Genomic DNA, 24,516 nt, shown 5'->3' with positions numbered 1-24,516 from the left:
GCCCCAGCGCTGAGTGCGTGGTGTGGCCCCTACAAGTGACTCGGAACAAGGGGCGACACGAGCCCTTCCGAGAAGTGTAACTACACTTCAACCTGATTTTCCACTGATCATTTTTTAAAACATTTTTCAAAAAGACAATACTTCGGGGGTCCCTGCTGTGCTTGTGCCCTTAGTCCCCAGCCACTACTGTGTGATGTGTCGTCCGTGGAAGCACACAGGGTGGCCTCCTTTCCAAATGTCTTGAAAGAAACTGACACCTTGCCAGCCCGAGGAGATCAGGTTTCAATGGCCACAGGGTGTTCAGTTGAGAATCAAGTGACAAACCCACCAGAGGACAGCTGTCTGCCCTGAGCACGTGGTCCTCATTTCCACGGAATAAGGCCACGGAGAGGACCTCAGCGGTGCTTCCTTGTGTTCATGTCACATAAACTGGGTGGGAAAGGGAGGGTGGGAGGAGAGAGGATGGGGAGGGCCCCCACTCCCCACTGGCTGGGCGACCTTCGACCAGGTCCTGCACCCCTCTGTGTTCAGACTTCCCGTGTGGCCAATGAGGGGATGTTTGAGCGACAGCCAATAGCCCCCCTCTCTCTGATGTTTTCCCTGGTGCTGCCACTGCCCGGTCCCAGCCCCCTGCAGGCCCAGCTGCAGAGGAGGCTGAGAGTGCAGACCTCTGCCTGATTTATTCAGGTCCACTTCTCAGAAGCAGAGAGGTCACCAGGGCTATTTGGGGGGGACGCCCCCCACCGAAACCCCATCCGCCATGCTGCAGAGACGCCAACAATGCACACTCACCAGGCACCATCCCTGTCAGCGTCGGTGCTGAGTAGCTGCCCTGTCCGGCGGGGGGGACGTGCGGAGGGTACCCGGGAAGGGTTGTGCTCGCCAAGTCTCGGCCTGAGGAATCAAAGCAACAAATCACAGGGTGAGCGTCTCCGCGGCCAGCTGCTCCTGCCCACGGCTCCCCGGATATCTGCACATGCGTCACGTCTGGACGCCAAACACCAACATGCCCCCAGCTCCTCGGCTCACTCGCACGGACACACACTTGAGCACACACCCCTCCAGCCACCCAGGCCCCACTCACGGGAACCAGGGATGCTCGGCTGTGTCCCTGGGAAACGTACTCTCTCCCCCCAAGTAGGACTAGGACTTCTGCACCACCACGCCTTGCCCCCTCCTCCAGCTGCGTGCAGCCCCACACCGCCCGCCTTCCGCCTTCAAAAACATCTCAGACGCCTCCCTCTGCCCCAAACCCCTACAGCTCTGGCCCTCACTGAATTCTTCTTCCTTTGGCCCAGAGCCAGTCCTTTCTGATACCAGACACCATTCTGGGCACTGGGACCTGGAGGTTAAGGTCTCAGCCCATGGAGGCAGAAATCCTGGGGACTGTGTGCCCCCCTCTTCGCAGGCTCGGAGCACTGGAAGAACAGGGGTGACTCCTCCTTCAAAGCCCACACAGCCTGCCTCCACCACATGGCTTGGTGCCTAGTAGGGTCTTTGTGAAGAAATGTGTGCACAGGTGGCTCATCCAAGCGTTGGAGGAGCAGGACTCTGCGGGAGTGACTCTCAGGCTTGTCTGCCCCATCACATACCGCCAGTTACGTGTCGGTAACAAGGCGCTCATGGGCGAGACCAACAACCCAGACCCTGCGAGACTGCACCGTGCCGTGGTTATCTGTGGGCCCCTGAAGATGAGCCCCCACCCCACTTCATGGGACTGAGAGTTGCTTGCTCCTGAAAGAAAGGGGTGCCGCTGGGGAGAGGGTGGGAAATGAGGCGGCCTTGGGACGAGGGAGGGAGGGCAGAACCTCGACCTGTTCTGGGTGTGGACACTGAGGATTAAGGAGGTCAGGAGAGGTCCGGGGGTGTGAGAGAGCGGCTCCTGATGGCACACAGCCAGGCCGGGCCCCAGGAGCCCCCCATTAGGCCCAGTGAGGCCGTGCAGGTAGTACACAGGCCCATGGCTCTGAGCTCAGCCCCACCAGCAGATGGCTCAGCAAGAAGGGCCACCTCTGACCACACCCCCAAAAACTATAAGCCAGCGCACGGTATGAGACATGAATGTTTCCCAGAGAGAGGAACAGCCCTTCTAGCGCTGGTCATGCAGACGGCCCAGCCAGCACCCAGAGGCTGCCTCGGTTCACTTACGGTTCTGCTTACCTTCCAGAACCCAGGAAGCTCCCCTCTGCTTACTACCTTCCGAGCTTTGGACTGGGCATCCGGGCTTGTGACAAGAGTGGCTGGTGCCTCTTCACATGAGGCATTGTGACAGGGGAGCAAATGCCCCCAGGGGTCCTTGATTCCCCCTATGGTCTGCATATGACCCCCCATAAAAGCTGCGCTTAAACAGATAACTGGAGTTGGCAGAACTGCCCACATTTGTAAGTGGTTGAAGGGGGTTCCCCAGCTGTCTCATGCCTCCCCCCTCCTCCTCTTCCAATTCAGCCCCCACACCCTCCAGAGCAGCTCCTCTCCACAGAGTGTAAGCTCCAGGATCAGGCCTTTGCACCCAGGTCGGAATGGCACAGGCCTGCAAATGTTGGTTGAGAACATGAAAGAAGCGGCCCTGATACAGAAGCAGGAGTTTTCTGGAGCCTATAACAGTCCTCTCCGTTCACGGTCAAGAACGAGTGCAGCGTCAGACTGGTCAGTGCACGGGCGGGAGCAGGGCCAGGGCCGGACTACGAGGCGTGGAGAGGAGACAGCCGTGGGCGGGGCTGTCCCCATGCTCCCACCCGGGCCCTGCCATCAGGCTCGCAGGCACCCTACTGATGACAACGACAAACCAACAACGCTGACCTAGACATTACGAAACACCAGTACTTTTAGTATTTTATTATTATTCACTAAATAATACTTTGTTCTTAGTACTTTAAATTATTAACTCATCTAACCCTCCACCATGCTGTGAGGTAAGGTACTGATACTGTCCTCATTTTACATGACAGTGAGACAGAGAAAGGTCTAGTAATTTGTCTAAGGTTGCACAGCAAGGGCCAGGATTCGAATCTAAGCAGTACAATGTCAAAGTCCACACGTTCAGCCACGGCACTCCATTGCCTGACACATACACCTGCCTGTGCTTCTCACCCTGGGTCCAGAGACTCCGCGTGGCTCAGCTGGGACACCCAGGCTGAACCTTGCCTTCAGGCCACAATGGCACCACTGCTTGTCAGCTCTGTCATACAGACTGAAATTCGACTACATAGTTTCTGTGGGCAAATGTGCTGGGATGAGAGCCAGGAGCCCCTCAGGAGGAAGCCGTGTCTGCCTCCTGGAAGGCGAAGGGTGTCATCCTGCTAAGCGGCGGCCTGGTACAGGGGAGCCCACAGGGCCGAGCCGCATGAGATCCGCTGCCCACATGACTGCCTGGGGTGGATAAGAGAGTCCTGAGAGGGGAAGGGACATGCCTAAAGACACCCAGCTGATTGGAGGCAAGGCTGGTAGTGGAATCCAGCTCGCCAGCCCCTGGGATCGGGTTCTTTCTTCAACGGGGGGCTAAATTCCAGTCGTTTCTGCCACTGTTACCCGTGCTTTACAACCTTGACCCTGAAAGCAGAGGTTTGAAAGTCAGTGCCTCACCAAAGCTTCACTCAACACAAGAAGCCAGCTTTAAAAACAAGAAATAAAATGAACCTAGGAAAAGGAGGGGAAAGGAATTGATAAAGAAAAAGCAGAAAATAACAAATTAGTAAACAGAAAAAGACACACAACCATAGATACAACCGCGAATAGTTATTTCAAAAGACCAGAAAGATAGACAAATCTGGGGAAATAGTCAAAAAAGAAGACACGAATATCAAAACAAGGAACTGGGAGAAGGTATCACCAGAGATACAGAAGAGAGGCTGTTAAAAACATAGAAAATGTATGGCCTCTCCTAATACATGTGGAAAGCTCAACAAAAGTGGAATTTTCCAGAAAAACATGAATTACCAAAGTTAACTCAAGAAGAGATAGAAAATATGAACAGCCTAATAACCTTAGAAGAAATATAAGTAGTCGTTTCTTAAATTCTTTTTAAAAACAAGGTAGCCTATCCCTTTAGCTTCTTGAACAAGTTCTTTTATGGGTGGGGAGGGGACAAGTTATTTTAAACCTTTAAAGGACACATGTTTCTGTTACTAAACTGTTTTAGAATATGTAAAAACTAAAAAAAAAAAACCCTTTCCAATTTATTTTGCCAAGCTAGCATAAAGCTAGCTTGTACCCTGCTGTAAAAACCTTAAAAAGGTCCACCAAAATGAAAATTAAAGGCTAGACTCACAATTTATTAATATACGTGAAAAAAAATCAATCTCACTGATCAAACAATATTAGAAAAAGAATAGTATACCATGACCACATAAGGCCTATTTGGGGTATGCAAGGATGATCAATATTAAAGCATTGGCTGGGAAATCACATTAATGTATCAAAGGAGGAAAAACATATGATCATATCAAGGCTATGGAAAAAGCATTGACCTAAACTCAATATTAATTCCCTACAATACCTCTTAGGAAATATGCATTGGAGTATACTTCTTTGATCTGATATTGATCTTAACTCTAGAGTCAACATCACACCGAATTGGTGGAATGCTTGAAGCATTCTTAATAAAGTCAAGAACATGTCGGGGAAACCTATTATTCCTGAAAGTTGTTCTGAAAGTTTCAGCCGGTACAAGACGACGAGATAGAGACATAAACACTGGGGGAGAGGGAACTCCAAAACTAGTTGGCTCTATCTTAAATCTGGAAAATCACAGGCAGATCAGCTCATCCACGAGAACCTATAAAAACGTTTGGTGAGACAGCCAGGTAATGGAAGTCTAGAATCAACATCTCCCTAGATTCAGTAGCTCCCCACTGCCTTTTTCATTAAGCATAGATTTTCCAGGTTGGCTTCCAATGCCTTCCTCATTCTGTCCTCCACCTGCAACCTTTCCAGCCTCCCCACCTCCGGCGTCCCCGGCCATTCCCCAGACCGCCCGGCACTTCTTTCATGTCCCCACGCCCTTGCTCCTGCCTCTCCCTTTCTAACTGTTCTCTTTTCACTCCCATCGGTCCAAGCTTTCATCCAGTCTCCAAGGGTCACCCTCAAGAGCCAGCTCCTCCACCAACTTTTTCAAGGCCCTTTATGTATTTGCCTCTTCCGATGGCCCCCCTGCTCCCCGTGCCATCTCTTCCAATGCGAAGGGAGCATTGTGCCAGGGGAACAGACAAGATGGAGGTGATGATGTTACTAATGATAAAGCAGCACTCACTTGTGCCAGGCATTCTTACTCTTTTCTATACGTGAACTCATTTAATCGTCCTGACAACTCTGTGAGGTTTGAACAATGATCATGCCCACTTTATAAAAGAGGGAACCAAGCAAGGAGGAAGTTAAGTAACTTGCCTAAGGTAACACAGCTAGTAGGAAAGAGAGCAGGGATTTGACTCCAGGTGGTGGGGCTCCAATCTGAGCTTCTTGGGTGGGGTAGAGGGTGTGTGTGTGGAAGGGGGCGGACAAGGACTTAAGGAAGGCTGAGAACTAAGAGGTTCTGCTATTCAGGTTAGCAACCGGAAGCGGTAGGTAACCTGATTAAAGCAGGAAAGAGAGGGTATGGTCACAGAGGGCTGTCAGAAGCCAGAAGGGAAGGTGGGTGTCAATGTCTGTTTGGGAATGAACTCTCCAGTATCAGTCTGCTCCGAAGGGGCGGGGCTGCTCGGAACCTGGCACACAGCAACTGCTGATGACCCCTCACTGGAGAGCCGGGACAAGAAGGCCATCAGGGCCTTTTAACTGATCGGAGCCCCGGTTTTGCTACTGGACTGCTGTGGGACTCTGAGCAAACCATTTAGTCTGAGCATCAGTCTCTGCCAATTTCTTTTAAAAAGCTCTTAGTTCAATGATATCCAAGAGCCTGTACTGGTTTGTGAGTGCAAATACATGAAAGATAACTTAGCCGTGAGTAGACTTTTCTACCTTAAAGTTCAACTGCGCCCGCAGCTCTGGAACCTCCACAGTCAACCCTGTAATGTGAGCTGCCGCCTGGAGGGCGCTTACGTCCTCCTTGGACCAAGGGCTGGGCGTGCTTCCAGCTTCCAGCCTCAGTGGAGCCTGGTGTGAGCTCCAGGAAGGGTTCAGGGCTTGGCCACCATGCTGGGGAGCTCATTCCACCCCCCGTCCCTCCTCCCGTGCAGAGAGGAACTGATGAATGGCCACATATATCCTACAAATAGCTGCCTCTGAGTTCCTGTGACTAGGGAACTCCTTTGTATTGTCCATGGCTCCAGTTTCATCCGGCAAATGTCCCTGGATCCAGAGGTTACCGCCTGAGGCTGCATGTGCCTTCCTTGGACTGGCCACAGAGGCAGATCTGAGTTATCACTTGCGGTGTGGTGGGCAAAGAAGGGAGAGACTGGCAGCATTGGTGTCATCCCCAGGTCCCCGACACCCTCCCACCTCAGGCACTGGGGTAGGCTGCTCATAAACATTATTCCATTTAATCCTCACAGCTTATAAAATTCCCAATAAACTTTAGGAGACCCTGTGGGGAAGTCACAGAGAAGCTGACCGCAGCTCAAAACGGAAAGGAAGGCAGCAGAGCACAGCGCTCTGCCCAGGCTCGAATCCTTGCTTTACCACTTACTGGTTGTGTGTCCTTGAGAGAGTTCCTTAATCATTCTGAGCCTCGGTTTCCCCATCTGTAAGATGGGAATAATAATAGCCAACACTCATCTAGCTAACACTTATAGACAGGAAACTATGATCCATTTACTCCTGCAGTAGCCCTATTAGAGAGCGACTCTTATGCCTATTTTATTGGTGGCAACTACCGCACAGAAAGTTTAAGGGACTTGCTCACAGTCACACAGCTAGTAAGTGAGAAAGCCAGGTTTCAAACCCAGTCTGTCTGGCTGGCCAGTCTGCACTCTGAACCCCTATACTGTGCCCCCCTCGGCAACACAAACAAAAACACGCCTCTTTCCTGGGGCACTGGGGGGAAGGATCAGTGAGAAAAAACATGTAAACCCCAGGAGATTGAATTGTTGGCTGCGACCCTTAGCCCTGTCCTTATAACCATCATCTTGAAAAGGAATGGTAATTTGACACCAAAAATGTAGGAAAAACATAATATTAAACTTTTTAAACCTAATGAATTAGAAATAATAATTAAAAAAATAAGTAAAAAACAAATAAATTTATTTTTATGAAAAACTAAACTTTGCAGTTCCTCCTGCTGGAGGCAATGTGCTTCTCGACCCGTTCAGGTCGGGCTCAGCCACGTACGTTGCTTCGGCCAATGGAATGTGAGCAGATATTTGGCAAGTAGAAGCTTGCATAGGCTTGTGTGGCTGGGCGTGCCCCTCTGTACCTCTGCCATCACCACGAGAACAGGTCCTGGCTAGCCTGCTACAAAGAGGGAGACAGACATGTGGAGCAGAGATGGACCCAACCTACAGCTGGAATCAAGTCCAGCCCAGATCAGCCAACCCCCAACCAACAACCAACCCCCAGGAGCATGAGCAAGAAGAGATGATTGAGCTTTGGTGAGGTTTTGCTAAGCATCGGTGTTGTGGCAGTAGCTGATTGACATGAGACTTCATAAATGTTACCTGTTTTTGTTTTCACCACGCTACCTGGGACTTTTCTAAGGACAACTATCCAAAGATGAGCCGACGCCAGACACCAGCTGGTGGGAAAACCCAGAGTGGATTCAAGCCTCTCATTTGCTTTGATCGCCTACAAAGACTCTCCCGGCACTGAGCTGGGATCTGATGACCTTGCAGTGCACTAGCACGTTTGGCGCCTTTGTCCCTTCTCTAACGTATTTCCGGCATGTCACCAAGGCTGGGGGTGTTTAACAATCAGTCATTACGAGGCTCCTACACTGGCTAGCCCACAGTAGATGCTTGGAAATATCTGCCAAGATAAAATTAGACAAGATCGGGCATGTTCAGGGTGGTATGACCATAGACTGCCAAGAGGAAATTAATCAGATGTTAGTTCTACAATCGGAAAGGAACTTTGGTTCCCGTCTCACCAGCATCTCAGAAAGCCCTTTGTCATGAACTCCACTGAATTAAGGAGGCCTGATTTATCTGTTTTTGCTTAGATGCAACTTTTTCTTTCTCACGCAGCTCATTTCTAGGTAGGCTCTTTCTATGTGCACTAATGGGGGGAAATGTGAATCCAATTAACTTCAAATTTAGCTCATAATGAACTTATCTCATTTTGCTACCAGCTCGGTTCTCATCGTGTGGCAGTAATTAACCACTGGGGGTTGTCACTCCTAGACACATGACATGGAGACCCTCCCAGCCCCTCTCTTCAAACCCTTACAGAATTCATTACCCTGACAGTGTGAAAACCCTTCACTTTGAATACCACAGGGCACCAGCCGAGCTCCTGTCTACCTACCTGCCCGTGCGTGTGAGCAAGGGAAAGAAGGAAGAAAGCCACTGAGAAGCCAGGAGTTATTGCAAACAAGATGGGGCTGGGGGGGTGGGGCAGGATGCTGGCGTGGCTCGCTGGCTGGAGAGGGTCTGCTGGCCTGGACAGTGCTGGGCTGGGGGTTCCTCCCGGAGGAGGGCCAACCGCACACATGAGGCCCAGGCTCTAAGGGAATATGGCAGAGCCAGCTGAGAGAGGCAAAGTTTTTCACAAAATGGCAATCATATCCACTGGGGACTTTTAATGCCCAGGAAGCCTGCACATCCCTGGAAAGTGCATCAGTAACTTGCCGTGTGACCTCAGGTAAGTTCCATCTCTCTCTAGGCCTTAGTTTTCCCATCTGATTGCTCAAGCAGTGGGAACAGGTGGTTTCTCAGGACTTTTTCTGCTCCAACATTCCCTGAGTCAGAGGCATCATCTTACTCCTGTGTTGATGGCACTGGCGGCTGGTGCTGGCTGCTGTCCAGATGGGTATGGCAGTGCCCGCCCACCCTGCCTTAGCACTAATGCCCCAGCACCAGACTCTCTGGAGCCCCTGGATTAAGTCCTGGTGAAAGCGGGGTAAGCATCCGTCACATTTCTTATCTCCGGGAAAGGAACTTGCAGGATCAGACAGGGGCTGCTGACGTGCACACTATTGCATGGCCCTCTCACCACACGTCCACCTGGGTGACCGGGCACCTGGCCCGGGGAGCAGCCCCCATTCAGCTCCAGCTAGTTTGCAAAAGCAGCTAGAACTCTGGTTCCACTGCATTTGGGAATCTGCTGTCTGTGAATGTTGACACTAATCCAGTTTTAGAAATAGACACAGAGGGCCAAGGAAAACTTGTACAAAGGCCATGTCTAGCTCTCAGACTGCCAATTCTCAACCTTCATCCATCTCTCAAAGCCCTCAGCTCCTGTCATCTTTCTTGTTTTCGTGGGTGACAGCCCCAGCCTCCCAGCCATGCCAGTTTCAATGACACCTCCTCCCTCACGTCCAGTCTGTCCCCAAGCCCCTCGTGACTCTCCCCCCTCCCCCCAGGGCCCTCTTTCCCATGGCCCTGATCTGCCCAGTTCAGACTGGTCCTCCCTTTCCCCTGTTTCCTGGCTTCCTCCTCCCTGCCTTCCGTTCTGGACGGCCTGTCAAGGCCCCTGTCCCAGCATCCCATCACAGAGCCACTCTGCCCACCCTGAAGGCTGATCTGGAACCACGTGGGCACTCAGGGAGGCTCCAAAGCCAAAGCTCTCATTCTGTCCTAGTGCAATCGTTTAGCCTGAACCTGCAGGCACAGCTAGGACATCTTCCCAGAAAGCCCTGCCTCAGAGTCACAGAACCAGGAGAGACCTTTTTGAGTATAAAAAGCTATTATTAAAACTTTTAAAAACAGGCCATAAAGGTGGAAAGCATAGCCTTTCCATGTACCTGGCATTATTTACTAGGCACACCCAAGAATCATACCTCTAAGAGAATATACCCGTGTTTGATGATTCTTTACTATTAGATTAGAGATCAGACATGGGGAAGTTACACGTTAATACATAGGTTTCTACCAGGTAGGAGAGACAGCCCCAATAGTTTGGGTGTAAGCCCTGTAGGACATTAACCAACTTTGTGCCTAATCTATCAATTTTATTCAACATTTTTTAAATGCTTTTCCTGATGGACAATATAAACCCCTAGTTTCTGAAAAGCTCATGGAATGACTTTTATCTTTTTATAGGTTCCCTCATTAATTTATGAGTTGAATAAAATCTTCACAGGTGTTCCTTTTATATTTGCACATGCGTTATGTCCTCAACTTTTAAAAAACTATGCTTTAACGTTTGTTATAGAAAAAAAAGTCAACAGTGCCTGAGTGACATGAGCTGGAGGTTTTCAATCAACACTGAGGCAGATGACAGTGACCTGTCCCCTGAGGGGCGGGGGAAAGAAACAGCCCGACCCCGGGGTATGGGGAGCACAGTGTCTGCTACACAAACCCTGGTGTGTGTGTGTGTGTTCGGGTCCTGTGTGCACCACCAGGCTCCTTCCTTCCGGCCGTGTCTGAAATGCGTGACAATTTGAACAGGGGCCGCTCCGAAGTCTCCCTCTGTCCGGCCCCGCCATAAGTATAGAGTGTGCCGAGCTGGGAGGTGCACAGGGCGAGTCTTACACCTGCAAGGGAAAGGCTGGCGGAGGTGGAACTGCCCAATTCGCCCGCACACAGTGGACGTGCTAATTGCCAGCAAGCTGCATAGTGTCGTTACAGCAGACCCGGCAGGCTCCTAGTGACGGGTTTATTAGCTATTAGTTTAGGTGCTATTATTTACTTACAAATAATAACCCTACATTTCTTTTCTGAAAATTACTTAACCCCCACTTTTCACTAATTCTGACTGGCCTCCCTTTAATTGCACTGGCTCGAGATCTGAGCTGGGTTTGCAGAGCAGGGAACTCTGACAGTTCATTCATCAGGGCGCTGTTCACTTTGCAGTCTCCACACTCCCCGTTCCTTCATCTGAACCCACCTCACCTACTTCCCCGGAATCACTGGGAACGCCCAGACTCCAACCCTGTGTTTCAGTTTCTGGACAGTGTGGGAATTTCATTTGCCTGGCATTTTAGAGCAGGCACTGGGCTCAGTCAGTGTTTTCATGCACACTTGCAACATGATCTCCCTCCAACTAGCAACTGTTGGTCCAATGTAACAAACCGACAAAGGCAGGGATTTAATGAGCAAGGCTGCAGAGTTCTGCCACACTCCTGGCTTGGGCCTCCCTGCCAGGACAGGCCCTGCTCCAGAGACAGAGGGAAGCCAGTATTTCCAGCAAGGGAATGCAGGCGCAACTCTGGGCTAGCTCATGTCTTCATTCATTCATGTGTGCGTGCCTTATCTGCTACCTACTAAATTCGAAGCACCTTCCTGAGTGCTCCAGAGGACCTGGGTGATGATAATAGCAGCAATAACAACAACAACAATAATAATGTCCATAACAGTAACAATTAGCATTTGCACAGCTCTTACCATGAGCCAAGCGCCATTCTAAGCATTTTATATGTATTATCTCATTTAAATATCACAGCCACCCTGGGAAATATAAATCTTCATAATCCCCAATTTGCAGATAAGGTACCTCGATAGGAAGAGGTGGAGCTGGATGCAAACCGAGGCCACCTGAGGCCAGAGTCCTGCTATTGCCACCTCCCGCCCTGCACTGTTCTGCCTCAGTAGGTGAACTGAAAATGCAGAACACACCTTCCCTTTGACCAGCAATTCTACTTCCAAGTTTTACCTATGGAAATACACAGAAAACCACATGAATATTTACATTTTCTGGGAAGGAAGGAAGGAAGGAAGGGGAGATGATCAAAATATGTATCATAATGGCGGGGTTCAATAAATTCTGATACTTCCCTATGATGGAATATTACACAGTTTTGAAAAACAGAGAAGTCAATTTGAATGCACGGATTGTGGAGAAAGTGCCACGACACATCGCTGGATGAGTAAAACAAAGTGCAGAAGATCGCTGTGTGCCCTACTACTCCATTCACGCTAGTAGAATAGAGACGCGAAGTATGCGCTGAGAGACGCAGAAGAATGCCACTGAGCGCATGCGCGAGCCTGTGGCCTCGGGGAGGCACTGTGAATGGGCGGGCTAGGGCTGGGGGCAGGAGATTTACTTTTCATTTTATATTTTTCTGTATGGTTTGAATATTTAACTACATGGATGTATTACTTCTTATTTGAAATTAACTTTTTCATTTAAAATTAACTTTATCTTCAGAACCAGACACCGTCTGTGCCCCCAAGGGGTGCACTCACAGTCTCCAAGGGGAGGTGTTGATGAATACAAGGTGCTCGGAGCGCGTGGCTCCTCCCTGCCCCCTGCTCCCACTTTTGCAGCAATCCGGCCACAGCTGTCACAGCAGGGACTTCCTACTTTCAAGGACAGCATCGTGATGCCAGAAGCACCTTGGCCAAGTCACTCATTCACAGCTCATGGTCCCACTAGGCCTCCTCCCGGCCAGCATCCAGCCCTGACAGGGGCAGTAAGTACGGTGCTGTCCCACCAACCCAAAATGTGCCAGCAAGCCATCTCAGCCCAACATCCTGGCTGCGGGTTGCCAAAAGGTGGGCACAAAGCTGGTCCCTCGGGTCCCTCCGGGCACCGGCTCTGGCAGGCCCAATCATATTCGCACACAGTTCCAGTGAGCTCAGTGCCTTGGTTTCTAGCCTCCAGCAGACTGAAAACAGCAAGATAAGAAGGAGAGAGACTTCCAGAGCCAGGCAAATTGACACTAGGACAAGTGAGAGGTGACAGGTGAGCAGCACGGATGGAGACAGGAAAACAACATAATCAGACCTGAGACAACCAAACCTCAGCAGTCTGAGGCGCCTGGCGGAAGGGCAAGCCTCCCGCTTACAGACCTCTGTCCCGGGCTCCGTGCAGTGATGCCGCAGAGGTGACCCCGGGCGGGGTCATTGCAGGGAGGTGAGCTTATGTCACTCCGGCATAATGAGGTGTCTCTCTTCAGCGAGACACTAGTGTTTTGAAAGTTGGCTTGGTACCTCTGTATTCATAAGTAGCAGATAGAGAAAAGCTCAACACCCATCTCAGTCCCGGAGGGGCCCCCGGAGAACCCCTGTGTGGTGCATGTCGACGGCAAAGATCGCAGGAGAGCAGACTGCTGACGGAGACCCCCGCCACACCTCCACTGCTGATCACAGTCCTCACCCACCCAAGCTGGCTGGAGGAAACGTCTCTTTGCCCCGTGGCATTTCAGAATCCCTGAGTCCCAAGGCTGGACTGAAATGCGGAGGGGAGCAGTCCCCCTCCCCCCTCCAACTCAGGGCCCACAGTATTTCATCAGATCTGCCCACCTCCAGTTGCTAGTTCAGAACACACTTCCCAACCCTGACGGTTGGGAAAGTCCTCTTTCCTGAGGGGTGGAGTCTGCATAAACCACACAATCATGAAAGGGGAAGTGGAAGGAATACACAAACACACGGAAAGCATCGAGTTCCCCTGAAGTGGACTTCCAGGTTGGGGGGCATTATATCTTTGTAAAAGGGGGCTGTGTGGCAAGACAGCCAGAGACCAGGGCCACAGGCTGGCAGCCTCCACCCAGACCCTGGCTCCGCACTTGCTGGCTGCATGATCTTGAACAAATGGCTTACCCTTTCTGTGTCTCCGTTTTCTCCTCTATAAGTAAAGATAATCGTATCTGCCTCATGGAATGGTTGCGTGGATTAAATCAACAAGTGTGTGTAAAGCTCCCAGCACAGGGCCAGGCACAGCGAGGACACTAATAGCGCCACCCAAAGCTGTATGTGTCCACAGTACCATCGAGTATGCGTAGTGACGAGTGGAGGGGAGCTAGCAATTCTTATTTGCCAGGCACTGTCCTATGTGCTTCGTGGACATTATGTCATTTAGTCATCAACACACTCCTACGAGGTGGAAGTTATTGTTGTCGTTGCTGTTCAGCGGCGGTGGCGGCTGTGGTCACCGAGAGCCTGCGCGCGCCTAATGGTTAGGAGCAAAGGCTCTGGGAGCCGACTGCCGGGATTCAGACCTCAGCTCTGCTACTTACCAGTTGTTCTGTAACCTTTGGCAAAATTATGCCTCAGTTTCCTCATCTGTAAGTGATAACATCACCCTCTTAGACTGTTTAAAAGGATGAAAGAGTTCAGGCATGTAAACCACTGAGAGACACCCAGCCCGCACAAGGGCGCCCACATGTTACCATGCCATTATTACCTCCAGGACTCAGAGCAGGCATCTGAGGCTGAGAGAAGTTAAGTAACTTGGCCCAGTTTGCACAGGCAGGAAATAGGGTAGGGGTCGGGGGAAGAAAGATACTCAGGCCACCCGTGCTCTTGACCACCAAGTTCCATGTCTAGGATGGGTTTGAAATGAAGTCAAGCATTGTAGGAGGGACCTACTGGACCTTTTAAGCTGAAGGGTAAGCTCAGGGCTGGAGGACCAAGTGTGAAGGCCCACTGAGCCCCAGTCAGCACTGGAGTTGGGGTCCGAAAGCTCTCCACCTCCTTACTGTGCCTTCAGGCAGGTCCCCGCGCCTCTCTGTGTACAGGAGTCTTAACCCCAGGCCACCCACCTGGGGGGTAATCAAACAATGCTAGAGACATGAGGAAGGCATATTACCCAGCTCTCTGCCACACCACATCTGCTGGCTGACAGCCTGTGTATTGAAGAAATAGTCAATAGGTAAATGTCTAAGCCAGAAAAGCCTCAGACACGCTTCTGACGTCTTGGAAAGGGATGGGGGCCTGTCACAATTCCCAAAAGAGTGGCTCGGCTGGTCCGCTATTGGTCCAGAGGACAACAGGACAGTGGACGTCACAGAGAGCCAGAGCCAGAGCTGAGAAAGCCTTGCCACTCCTCTGTTTGTTTCCCCCCACCACACAGTGAGGTGGCAGTTGGTAACTACCCGGGGGGGCCATGTGAGCGGCAGGCTGGGCAGGTGCGTTGTTTGCCAGGGAGAACCAAGCCCACCCTCAGAGGCACCTCCCAGGGTGCTGGCAAATGAATGTGCTGCAGAGAACACGCGTCAAATCGCACTGCTGGCTGGCAATGCAGGCTGCCCAGTCGCCAGCCCATCCCTTCCTGCCCCTCCCCTCCCAGAGAGGCTGAGCCAGGGGTAAGAGCTTCTGAGAGACCCCGTGTAGCTCAGGCTCTTGCTGGTAAACCATCGCCAGTTCTGGCATCACCCCTGCCTTCACTCCCTCATGGGCCATCAGGAGCCCCACATAGGATCACAGAAGTGAGAGTGCCCTGTGCAACCTGGGGTGGGGGTTCTACTGAGCAGGGGGCATCCTGTGGGAACGAGTGCACGAGTCGGTCAGGCCTGGGGTGAGCTGGCCGGTTATTCACCATCCCAATGACCACAGCTGGGGAAACTGAGGCTAAGAGAGAAGACATGTCCTGACCAAGATGGCACAGTCAGCGAAGGGCAGACCTAAGGTTCACTGCCAGCGGTCAGGCTGTAGGCTCCCTGAAGGAGGAAGCACTGGAACTGGGTCTCAGTAGGCAGGGCTCCTTCGGGGGCACTGGAAGCAGGGCTCGGGCAGAGTCGGGCAGGGCTGGTGGTGAGAGGGGGTCCCATTGCACCAGCGGATGAGCCGCGACAGGCAGTGTGCTTGGGCTTTGGTCTGTTTCTTCAGTCACAGGCAGAGGTTGGGGTGAGGCAGGTGGGCAACTGGGGAGTGAGGTGTGAGGTTTCAGAGGGGGGAACTGAGAGCCAGGCTGAGTACAAGATGCACGTGTTCTGTGAGCCGCCTTCACAGTGGCTTGAAGACCACTTTAGAATCGGGGAGCACCAGAGTCCGCAGGAGGCTAAAAGTCAGCCAGTGCGGGGGTTCCAGCTGCGCTCCTCTGGACCTCCTGGGGGACCCCCGCACCACTGAATCTCAGTTCCGACTGGTTTACATTAAGGGCTTCCCACGAAGGTTTTATGGGAATAAAAACTTTCTTGACAAAAAAAGTTTAAAAATTTAACAATTGTTGGAAAATCTCTAATTGCCCACACTGCTGGTGAGTGAAGAAGCCCCCTGAAGATTTTTTTGGTCACATCTTTATATTTATTGGCCCTGCTGGTCCAGGAAGGCAGGCAGGGGGATCCCACACAGGGATCAGATTTCACAGAATTCGCTACTGGCTTCTACACTCCATGCTACCAGCAAATGGCTGTACCTCACTGAGTCTCACTTCCCAAATCTGCAAAATGGGAATATACCCCTTGCACTGCCTTCCAGGGTTCCTGGGCTTTGGAAAGGGAGGAAGAAGAGAAGGAGAAGGAGAAAGAAGGCAGAGCCTTCTGGCAAAAGAATGGGAACATTCAGATGGGCATCAGCTTGAGTTTTAAAGTCCAGCAGGCCAGTGCTTGCCACCCCAGCCAACCGCGTGCTATATATGTGACCGTGACAGGTTACCATGTGATTTCTGCCCTCATTTCCTTGTCTACGAAATGAGAACAATAATAACACCCTCTCCACAGGGCTGTTTGAGGTCTGAACCAGGCCCCCCGGCAGATGAAGCCACATGGAGCCTGGTCTCATGGCCAGCACGCACTGAAGGCTTCTCCTTTCGCCTGGGGTCCGGGCCTCGGTCCCTGGTGTTCCTCTGCTATCCCCTTCTGCTGCAGCCGTCCCCACCAAAATGAGCCTACGGGGCAGGAGGACTCAGAATTAAAACACGCAATCAAACAGCTTCTTGACGGGAAATGCTTTGGAAATTTTCGGCTCCATTTACTTCTCAATCTAATTTTGTCCTCGGATGCACATTATGCGTGAGATGGGATCTCATGTGGTTTGCCCAGCACTCAGCACACCAGCAGGAGGCATCCAGCATCTCCATTGCTGCTCTTGTCTCTCCCCGCCCTTCAGCGGCATAATGAGGCACCCAGCAGGCTCCAGAGCGCCCCCAGACAAGAAGGCCCAGCCTGGACACCCTGGCACCCAAGGACACAGCCTCTCCCACCAACACCCCTGGAGTGGAGGTTGAGGGTGTCACCAAGTCACAGCCCCACTACGTCCACGGCCAACTCTGGCCACAGTTCAGACTCCCATCACTTCCCACCCCCAGCTGTCTCCCGGCCTGGCCCCAACCTCCTCCAATACACCAGGCCCTCTACAGAAGGGCCCTGTACTCCTTGGCTCCCTCCCTGAATGGCTCCCCAGAGCTTCTGGATCAAGTCCAAACTCTCACTGCCCCCCAGTTTACTGGAGTAGAGTAGGCTCCAGCTTCTCAGCCCTCTGGCCCTAACCTTGCTCCCAAGCCTTAGCAAATGTTGCTGCCATGCACCCAGCAGACTCCATCCACATCACTCCCGTGGGAAACCTTCCCAGATGCCCCACCCTGCCCTGCTCTGCCCTGCCCACCCACAGCCAAATGTTCCCTCCTCAGTGTTCCCAGAGCCCCTGTACCCAGCTCCATGGTTCAGCGCTTGCTGGCTGTGGCGGAAGATACTAGACTGAACCCTTCCGTGGCATGGACCATGGCCCATTGATCTGTCTCCCTATGGTGCCAGCTCAATGCTTGGCGTAGAGCTGAGGGCAGACTTATGCTTACTGGTTCGTTCTTTCCTTTGCTCAAAAAGCCTTTCCCAAGTCACTTTTCTGGGCCCAGTCCTGTGTCCGGTGTTGGGGATTTCATGCCTTTAAGAACGAGAGGCTTGCCCTCACCGGTGTGGCTTGATTGGTTGGGGGTCATCCCACAAATCGAAAGGTCACGGGTTTGATTCCTGGTCGGGGCACATGCCTGGGTTGGAGTTGGGTCCCAAGTCGGGGCACATGCAGGAGGCAACCAAGCGATGTTTCTCTCTCACACTGATAACTCTCTTCCTCTCTTTCTCTCTCCCTTTCCCTCTCTCTAGAATCAATAAAATACAACAAAATTTTAAGAAAAAGGAATGGGAGGCTTTCTTTTTGAGCCCAACAGGTGAGATACTTCCTATTCTTCCCGCTGGAGAAAAGCCACTGACCAAAGTTCAGCAGCTGCCCAAGTTCTAGCAAAGGGAATAAGCTCCCAGCCACCCCCAGGACTCCTAAGGTTGGACTGTGCCACTGGATCCTTGCTTCTTCCCCCAGGCCAGTCACTCACTAAGCCACTTAAATCCTGAAAATATATCCCAACCCCAAGGCTTCCAGCCCAGCTGCCTCTCCTCACTAAGGCATTCCTGGAGTCGAGTGCAATCATTTTCCCCTCTGTTTCCGTGGTTTCTGGCCTATGTGCATATGTCCGTGGGTTTGAATTTAACAATGCCTCAAATCCTGTAGGAAGGGGTCGACTATAGTCGATAAGTGACTCAAAGAACAAGGCCCTCCCAGCTGCCCAAGCCAACCCCTGCTTCAGCCCTTGTTATCCGGGATCTCTTCACTCACTCCTTCGTTGCTCAAACATTTTTAGCCGCTGGACACCACTGAACACCTTTCATTTGTTTGGAGAAATTTCCACCTGAAGGGTTCAGGCTCCTCAAGGCAGAAGAAGTCAGAAGCTTGAGCTCCCACCTCTTTCTCAGCTAGGACACAGGCCCCTCCGGCTCCACCAGGCAGACACACACACGTGAGCCGTTCATTCAGAAAGTAGTGACACAAAGAGGTGGCGGCAGTAGAGTCGGTCTGCCAAGGCGGAGGTTCTAGTGGTGACATCTGGTGTCCGGTGACAGCAGCACGAGCCTGTCCACGGGCCGTGTGTGGCGTCTCCCCAGGAGCAGTCCAGCAGTGTGCTTCTGTCGTCCAGGCGAGGCTCCTGGCTGTGAAGTCTCCGAGTCTGGCTCTGTGGTGCCCTGGAGCACACTTCAGAAAATCCCTTTTCCACTTGAGCAGCCAGAGAGAATTCTGTTGTTCTCAACCAAGAGCTGTGACTGCCACAGGCTCCACGTTGGTGGTGCACTTTGTCTCTCGCCAATCACCTCTTCCCAGACTTCCCCATGCTTCCGCTCTCCACCGCCCTTGTTCCCCAGAGTCCCTTCCTAGGTCTCTTCTCCTCTCAACCCTTTTCATCTCTACATCTTCACGAGTGACCCACCTCCTCCATGCCCATGGCTTCCAGATCCGCATTCCCAGCCCTGACCCCTCCCCCGATGCCCTCTGGACATTTCCACTCGGGCATCCCTAGGGCACCCTAAAGTCCGGGTATCCAAATCAGCTCCATTTCCTGTTGTCTTCCTCTCAGCCAGTGGCTCCATTATCCACCCAGTTCCCCAAACTCCAACCAGGGGAGCCATCCTTCATTTCGGCATCTCACCTAAACCTGATATTTGACTATTGCCAAATCTATCCCTCAAAAATTTTCCTCTGCCCTCATTTCCGCTGCCTGGGTGCAGGTGCTCTTTCGTTCTCTCCTGGACTTTTACAACCACCTTCGATACCTGAGGTCTTCTTGCTGGGTCTCATGCTCATTACGTCCGCCCTCTGTCGAGACCCCCAAGAGGTTTCTCTGAAGATGCCACTCCGTACCTGAAGTCCTCTGAGGCTCCCCAGCATCCAGAGATTATGATCCCAGGTCCTTGGGAGCCTCCATAGTCTGACCGCCCGCCCCCATCTCCAGCCTCATGTCTCCCCTCGCCTGGAGTTGCTTGCATTTCCTCACTCAGCCTATGCTGTATCTGCTTTTATCCTGTTCCTGTTGTTCCTCTGCCTGGTACATCCTTTCTCACTTGTCTCCCCAGTCTGGCTGACCCCTGCTCGATCCAATCAGCAGTGTCATCTCCTGCACGAAGCTTCCTCGGCCACCCTTCCCACACAACCTCAGGTGGGCACAGGAGGCCCTCCCCTTGCTTCTGTGACATCTACCATGCACTTTTCTCTTTGTAGTTCCACTTTCTAAAAACATTCATCAAGCCCTCTTGATGGGCCAGGAATGTTGCTAAGAATTTATATGCATTATCTCAATTAATCCTCGTAACAACCCTATGAGGGGAGTGTTATTCTCATTCCTGGGTGAGAAAACTGAGAGTCAGAATAATGAAGGGACACTCCCGAGACCAGCAGCCAGACAGTGGTGAGTCTCAGATGGGCACCCCGGGCTGTCTGACTCCACACCCACAGTTCCTAAGGGTGGGGCTCTGTTGCTTCGCCCAAGAAGTCATCCTCTGCATGGGCCCAGATTGTGGCGTGACCTTGGCCAAGTCACTTTGACGAGTTTCCTCTTCTGTAAAAGGGGGAATCGTCCTTCCCTGCCCCCTTCTCCCACAAAACTATAAGGAAGCTCTGATAACTAACATGTAAAATCACTTGGTCAGCTGTAAGGGGCGGCGCACACACAAGAAGACAGTCGCACCTGGTCTCACCGAACACTTGCCCTGCCCACTTAGAATCAAAGGCCCGCCATCTGCTCCTTCCTTGAGTGGGGAGGGTTCCCACTCTCCTCCCTGGCCCAGGTTGCCCCTGGGATTTTTAAAGTCACCATCCAGCCATTCCATCCCCCCTCCCTAAACACAATTGTGACAGCCAAGCCAAGAAAGGAGAGGGGGGGAGATATCCATAAAGACTTGGCAAAGCAGCGGCCAGTGGAATTCTCCAGCCCCTGACCACCAGTTAGTGACGTCAGGATTTATAACTGTATTAAATGGTGTGACAGGCAGCCTTGATATATCAGTTCCCCCTTCTTCCCAAATCACAGACAATAAAAGCTTTGTCAGTGAAAGTCATTCATCATCATAAAGACCTGAGACATCCCAGTCATCAATTTCACTCACATCCTTAATACACTGGAGAGAGTGCAGGAGTTGAGCACCTCGGAGAGGGGGGAGGAAAAAACACAAAGGAAGATTGAATAGGAATAATTACAAAGGTCAAAGAAGGGATTCCTCGGGGGTGGGGGGGGGTGCCACGGGCAGGGCCGGTCCCAGCCGGAGGTGTGCTCAGCCCACACAGAGACTGGGCAGTTGCCGGGCATGCTCCAGGCAGCAGACTGGCACAGACCCTGCGGGCCTGGGGTAGGAGCCAGCTGAAATGGGCTGCAGGACCAGAGGACAGAGTGGTAAGAGGACAGCAGCCCTACCCTGGACTCTGGGGCCCCAGACTGGGTGCTACAGAAGTCTTTTACTTCAACAGACTCATTAGTACAAAAGAGATTTAAAGATAATAAGAAAAATACAGGTATCTCTTTGGACTATACCCCTATACTGCCAGAGACGACTACTTGTGCCAGCTGCGGCCTTCTTTCGGGCAACACTCTGAGAAGCTATGCAGACAGACACAACCGGTGGTGAAAGATACCATAAGAGTACCAGGCCAGCTGGGAAGGAGTCACTGCCCAGAGCTGTTAAGTACACCCTCTGCCACCCCTGCCCCACCCCGCTGGACCCCCTGGACGCCCTCCCTAAATCCAGATACCTTGACCATAACAGACGACAGGGATCCAAGAGAGGAGGAGATACACCCCAAGGCTCCACTTGATTAGGCGAGTCCTCCGGCCCCAGCCCACCCCCACGTGAGGACCAGGGCAGCACCTACCCCAGCATCCTCTCCGGCACCCCAGTGTGGGTCTCTGCCAGCCTGCCCAAGGGCCCGTGCCTAGGCTCCCACCCTTCACTACCTGGACTGTTGCTGGGCATCTTTTTCTCCCTCTCAGGTGGGCAGGGCAGTAAAGGAGGAGAAAGCAGGAAGCTGATTGGGTGTGGTGCGCAGAGCTGGGACTTGAACTGCCTGTTCCTACAGAGAACCAGGACTTAAATGGCATGACCCTTCCACCCGCACTTGAGCAGGGAAAGAGTGAAAACGTCTATTTAACAAAGGCAGTGATGATTGCTTTCTTTCCCGACAACAAAACAACGAAAGAGGTCTAGGTGGGAAGTTGCTGGAAGTGCTGGGGCCCCCTTATTTGACAGGGGATGGCCCAGGGAAGGGGGTTGCCACAGGCACTGAGAGCTCTAGGGTTGCCAGGGGCTTGCCAGGGGGCCTGGTCCAGGAAGGAACATGCCAGAAGGTACAAGTATTAACTTTCCCAAGAAAGAAAGCACAATGATACCTCTTGTTGTCTGCCCTTCCACTCAATGAGCCTTCGCTAAGGGCCTCCTGAGTGCTGAGGTCCAGCTAGGCTAGGCCGGTCTCTCTGGGTACAGGCGGGGTGCCCACTGTTGGAGAGCGAGTCAACCCAATGCCCTTCAACCAGATACCACCCAGGATTAAGACTGGCCGCATCAGGCAGAACGCCCAACGTGTGGCCCTGATACACCTATCAGCTTTGTTTGTGATCTGTTCTCCACATCCCACTCTGCCCAGGTCGAGCAGCGGCCAGTGGCCTCCTCTGGTCAGATCTCCTCCCTGCCACCAACAGACCAGGTGAATGACAGGCAGTTTGACACAGTGGCCTCTAGGACTTGACTGTATGTGCAACCTGGCTACACCAATTAGAAGCTATATGACCTTGAGCAAGGTCTGCGCTGCTCTGTGCCTCGGTTACTGTATCTGTAAAATTGGGCTGATCCGACTAACTCCCTCACAGGGGGGTCACGCAGATTAGACAAGTCACATACGTAAAGTGCTTAGAACAATCCCTGATGCCGAGTGAATGAACAAGCATTAGTTGTCGCCTCTGCTGATGACTCTGGGCTTACTGGGTCCTGCTCAGGACTGAGATTAGCTCTGGAGGGAGAGCCCTTATCTTAGCCCCTACCCTAGATGCCAGCCCTCCAAGTAGGCTGCTTGCCACCCTGTCCTGGAAGAGGGCATGTGACCCCATCCCGGACCTGGTTTAACAGAGGCTTGCGAAGGGAACTGGTGGCTCTGGAAAGACACACCCTCCTCTGGATGGACAAGCGCAGACGGCAGCAGGTGCCCCTAAGGACTCACGCTGAAACCATCCCCATCAAACATTTACAAAAGATCCAGGGGTGGAAGTAGAAGTTCTACAGCCTCTCGGGTAATGAAAACGAAAGCTAATAGAGACGAAGTAGAGAGAAGCTTTTCCCTAGGCTGTGAACTTTGAGGGGGGACAGGGCGGGGAAGGCAGCAGACCAGGGGTATAGTCTTTCTTATTATGCGTTTGGGGAGAAATAATAATTGTGATAATGTCTTGCATTCAAAGGTCCCTCATGCCCATCAAAGTATATGTGAGTGTGTGAATCGTGTCAATAAGCTTGGCAATAACCCGGGGCGATGATTTTCGACCTTTTTCATCCCACGGCACACATAAACTAATTACTAAAATTCTGCAGCACACCCCAAAATATATTTTTTGCCAATCTGACAAAAAATTGGTGTAATTTTACTTATTCACATCAACGGCTATTGTTGTGTTGGCTGTTGTCATTTTTTTTATTTGACAATCTAAGGGAAAAGAGGTCAGTGCCCCTGACTGAACAGTCAGGTACTGCATGTTTTAAAATTTTTTGTGGCACACTGGTTGAAAGTCGCTTACTTGGAAGGATAGGATTTGGGGAAATTAGTAACAACCAATCATAGTAGACAGTTCATTTATCCATCCATCCACCCATCCATCCTGCCACCCAGCAAACACTTCCTGGGTATCTACTGTGTTCCAAGCCCCTTGCTGGGCTGTGCTGGGGAAGGCAGAGATCAGAACCTCATGGTCTAAAGAGAAAGTTAAGTTGGACACAAAGAATTAAAAATCAAGGTACAACGAGATAATAGGCAGCCTGGTCCAGGGCTCAGTGGGGAAGGCTTCCTAGAAGAGGTGGCACCTGGGGACCGCTCCCTGGATATCTGCCCTAAAGGCACGTGGCAAAGACTGGCAGCTCGCTGGTTCCTCAGTCCCTCAGTCCCTCAGCAGCTGTTGGAGAACCTGTTACAGGCAAAGCCCTGCACCAGCTCACATTTGCCTTCCTTCTGGGGACATAGGACCTGACCACCTAACACTGTTAAGGTGGCACAGGCTCCATGAACTCACAAGAAAGGGCACAGCTCCTTCCAGCTTCCAGCTCGAGTGCACTTCACCATGGTCCTGCAGGGAGAGACCCGCAGGGATTACAGCTCCCACTGGGCAGATGTGAAAACTGAGGCTCGGGGGCCGGGGTGGGGGGGAGGTGTTTCCCAGTATCACCAGGGAGTTAGGACACAGCTGGGTGAAGATCTGTGATTCTGCCATCGAGTCAGCCCAACACTCTTCCTTTCACAGCAGACTGCTGCCACCTCTGGGCAAATTACAGAAGCCTTGTAAGCAGAGGGACCAGCAGAAACAAAGGCTTACAACCGGGCACGGCTGAGTTGGGAAGTGGTAAAAAGACAGGCCTGGATCAGCTTCCACAGACCCCAGTCGCCATGGGTCTAGCTGTGCTGCCGGTGAATGGGGGAGAGCTCTGCTTGCATACCTCCGAAGGCGTGGAGCTTACTACCTGCGAGAGCGGTACAGTACGGCGGTTAGGAGAAAACCGGCTCGCTACTCCTCGCTGTGTGAACTCAGGCAGTCTCCGTAAGTGTTAGTTGAGACAAAAATAGTACCTATGTTTTGTAAAGGATTAAATGAACCAAAGCACATAACAAATGCTCAATAAACATTAGCTATCACTGTTATTATCTCCTGAGGCAACCTATTCCACTTTCCAGGAGCTCACACTGTTAAAAAGTTCTTTGTGCTCAACTAAACCTTGCCTCCCTGTGGCTTCCCCTGATCCTCCCTCCCTCCCCACAGCCCTGAGCA

At 51.9% G+C, this 24,516-nt stretch overlaps 1 protein-coding gene across 4 annotated transcripts in view; it reads right to left on the bottom strand.

The window, feature by feature from the left end:
* PAX5 (paired box 5) overlaps positions 1-24,516 on the bottom strand; it is a 170,738-nt gene that overhangs the window by 38,025 nt on the left and 108,197 nt on the right. For all 4 annotated transcript variants that reach the window (XM_045195266.3, XM_045195267.3, XM_045195268.3 and 1 more), the window contains exon 8: positions 793-894. In XM_045195266.3, the coding sequence (XP_045051201.2) occupies positions 793-894 (102 nt within the window). The remainder of the gene's footprint in view (positions 1-792; positions 895-24,516) is intronic.

This window comes from Desmodus rotundus, chromosome 1 (genome assembly GCF_022682495.2).
Source record: "Desmodus rotundus isolate HL8 chromosome 1, HLdesRot8A.1, whole genome shotgun sequence".
Classification (NCBI taxonomy): Eukaryota; Metazoa; Chordata; class Mammalia; order Chiroptera; family Phyllostomidae; genus Desmodus; species Desmodus rotundus.
The sequence above is the reverse complement of the archived record's forward strand: the minus strand, read 5'-3'. Positions and strand labels throughout refer to the sequence as shown.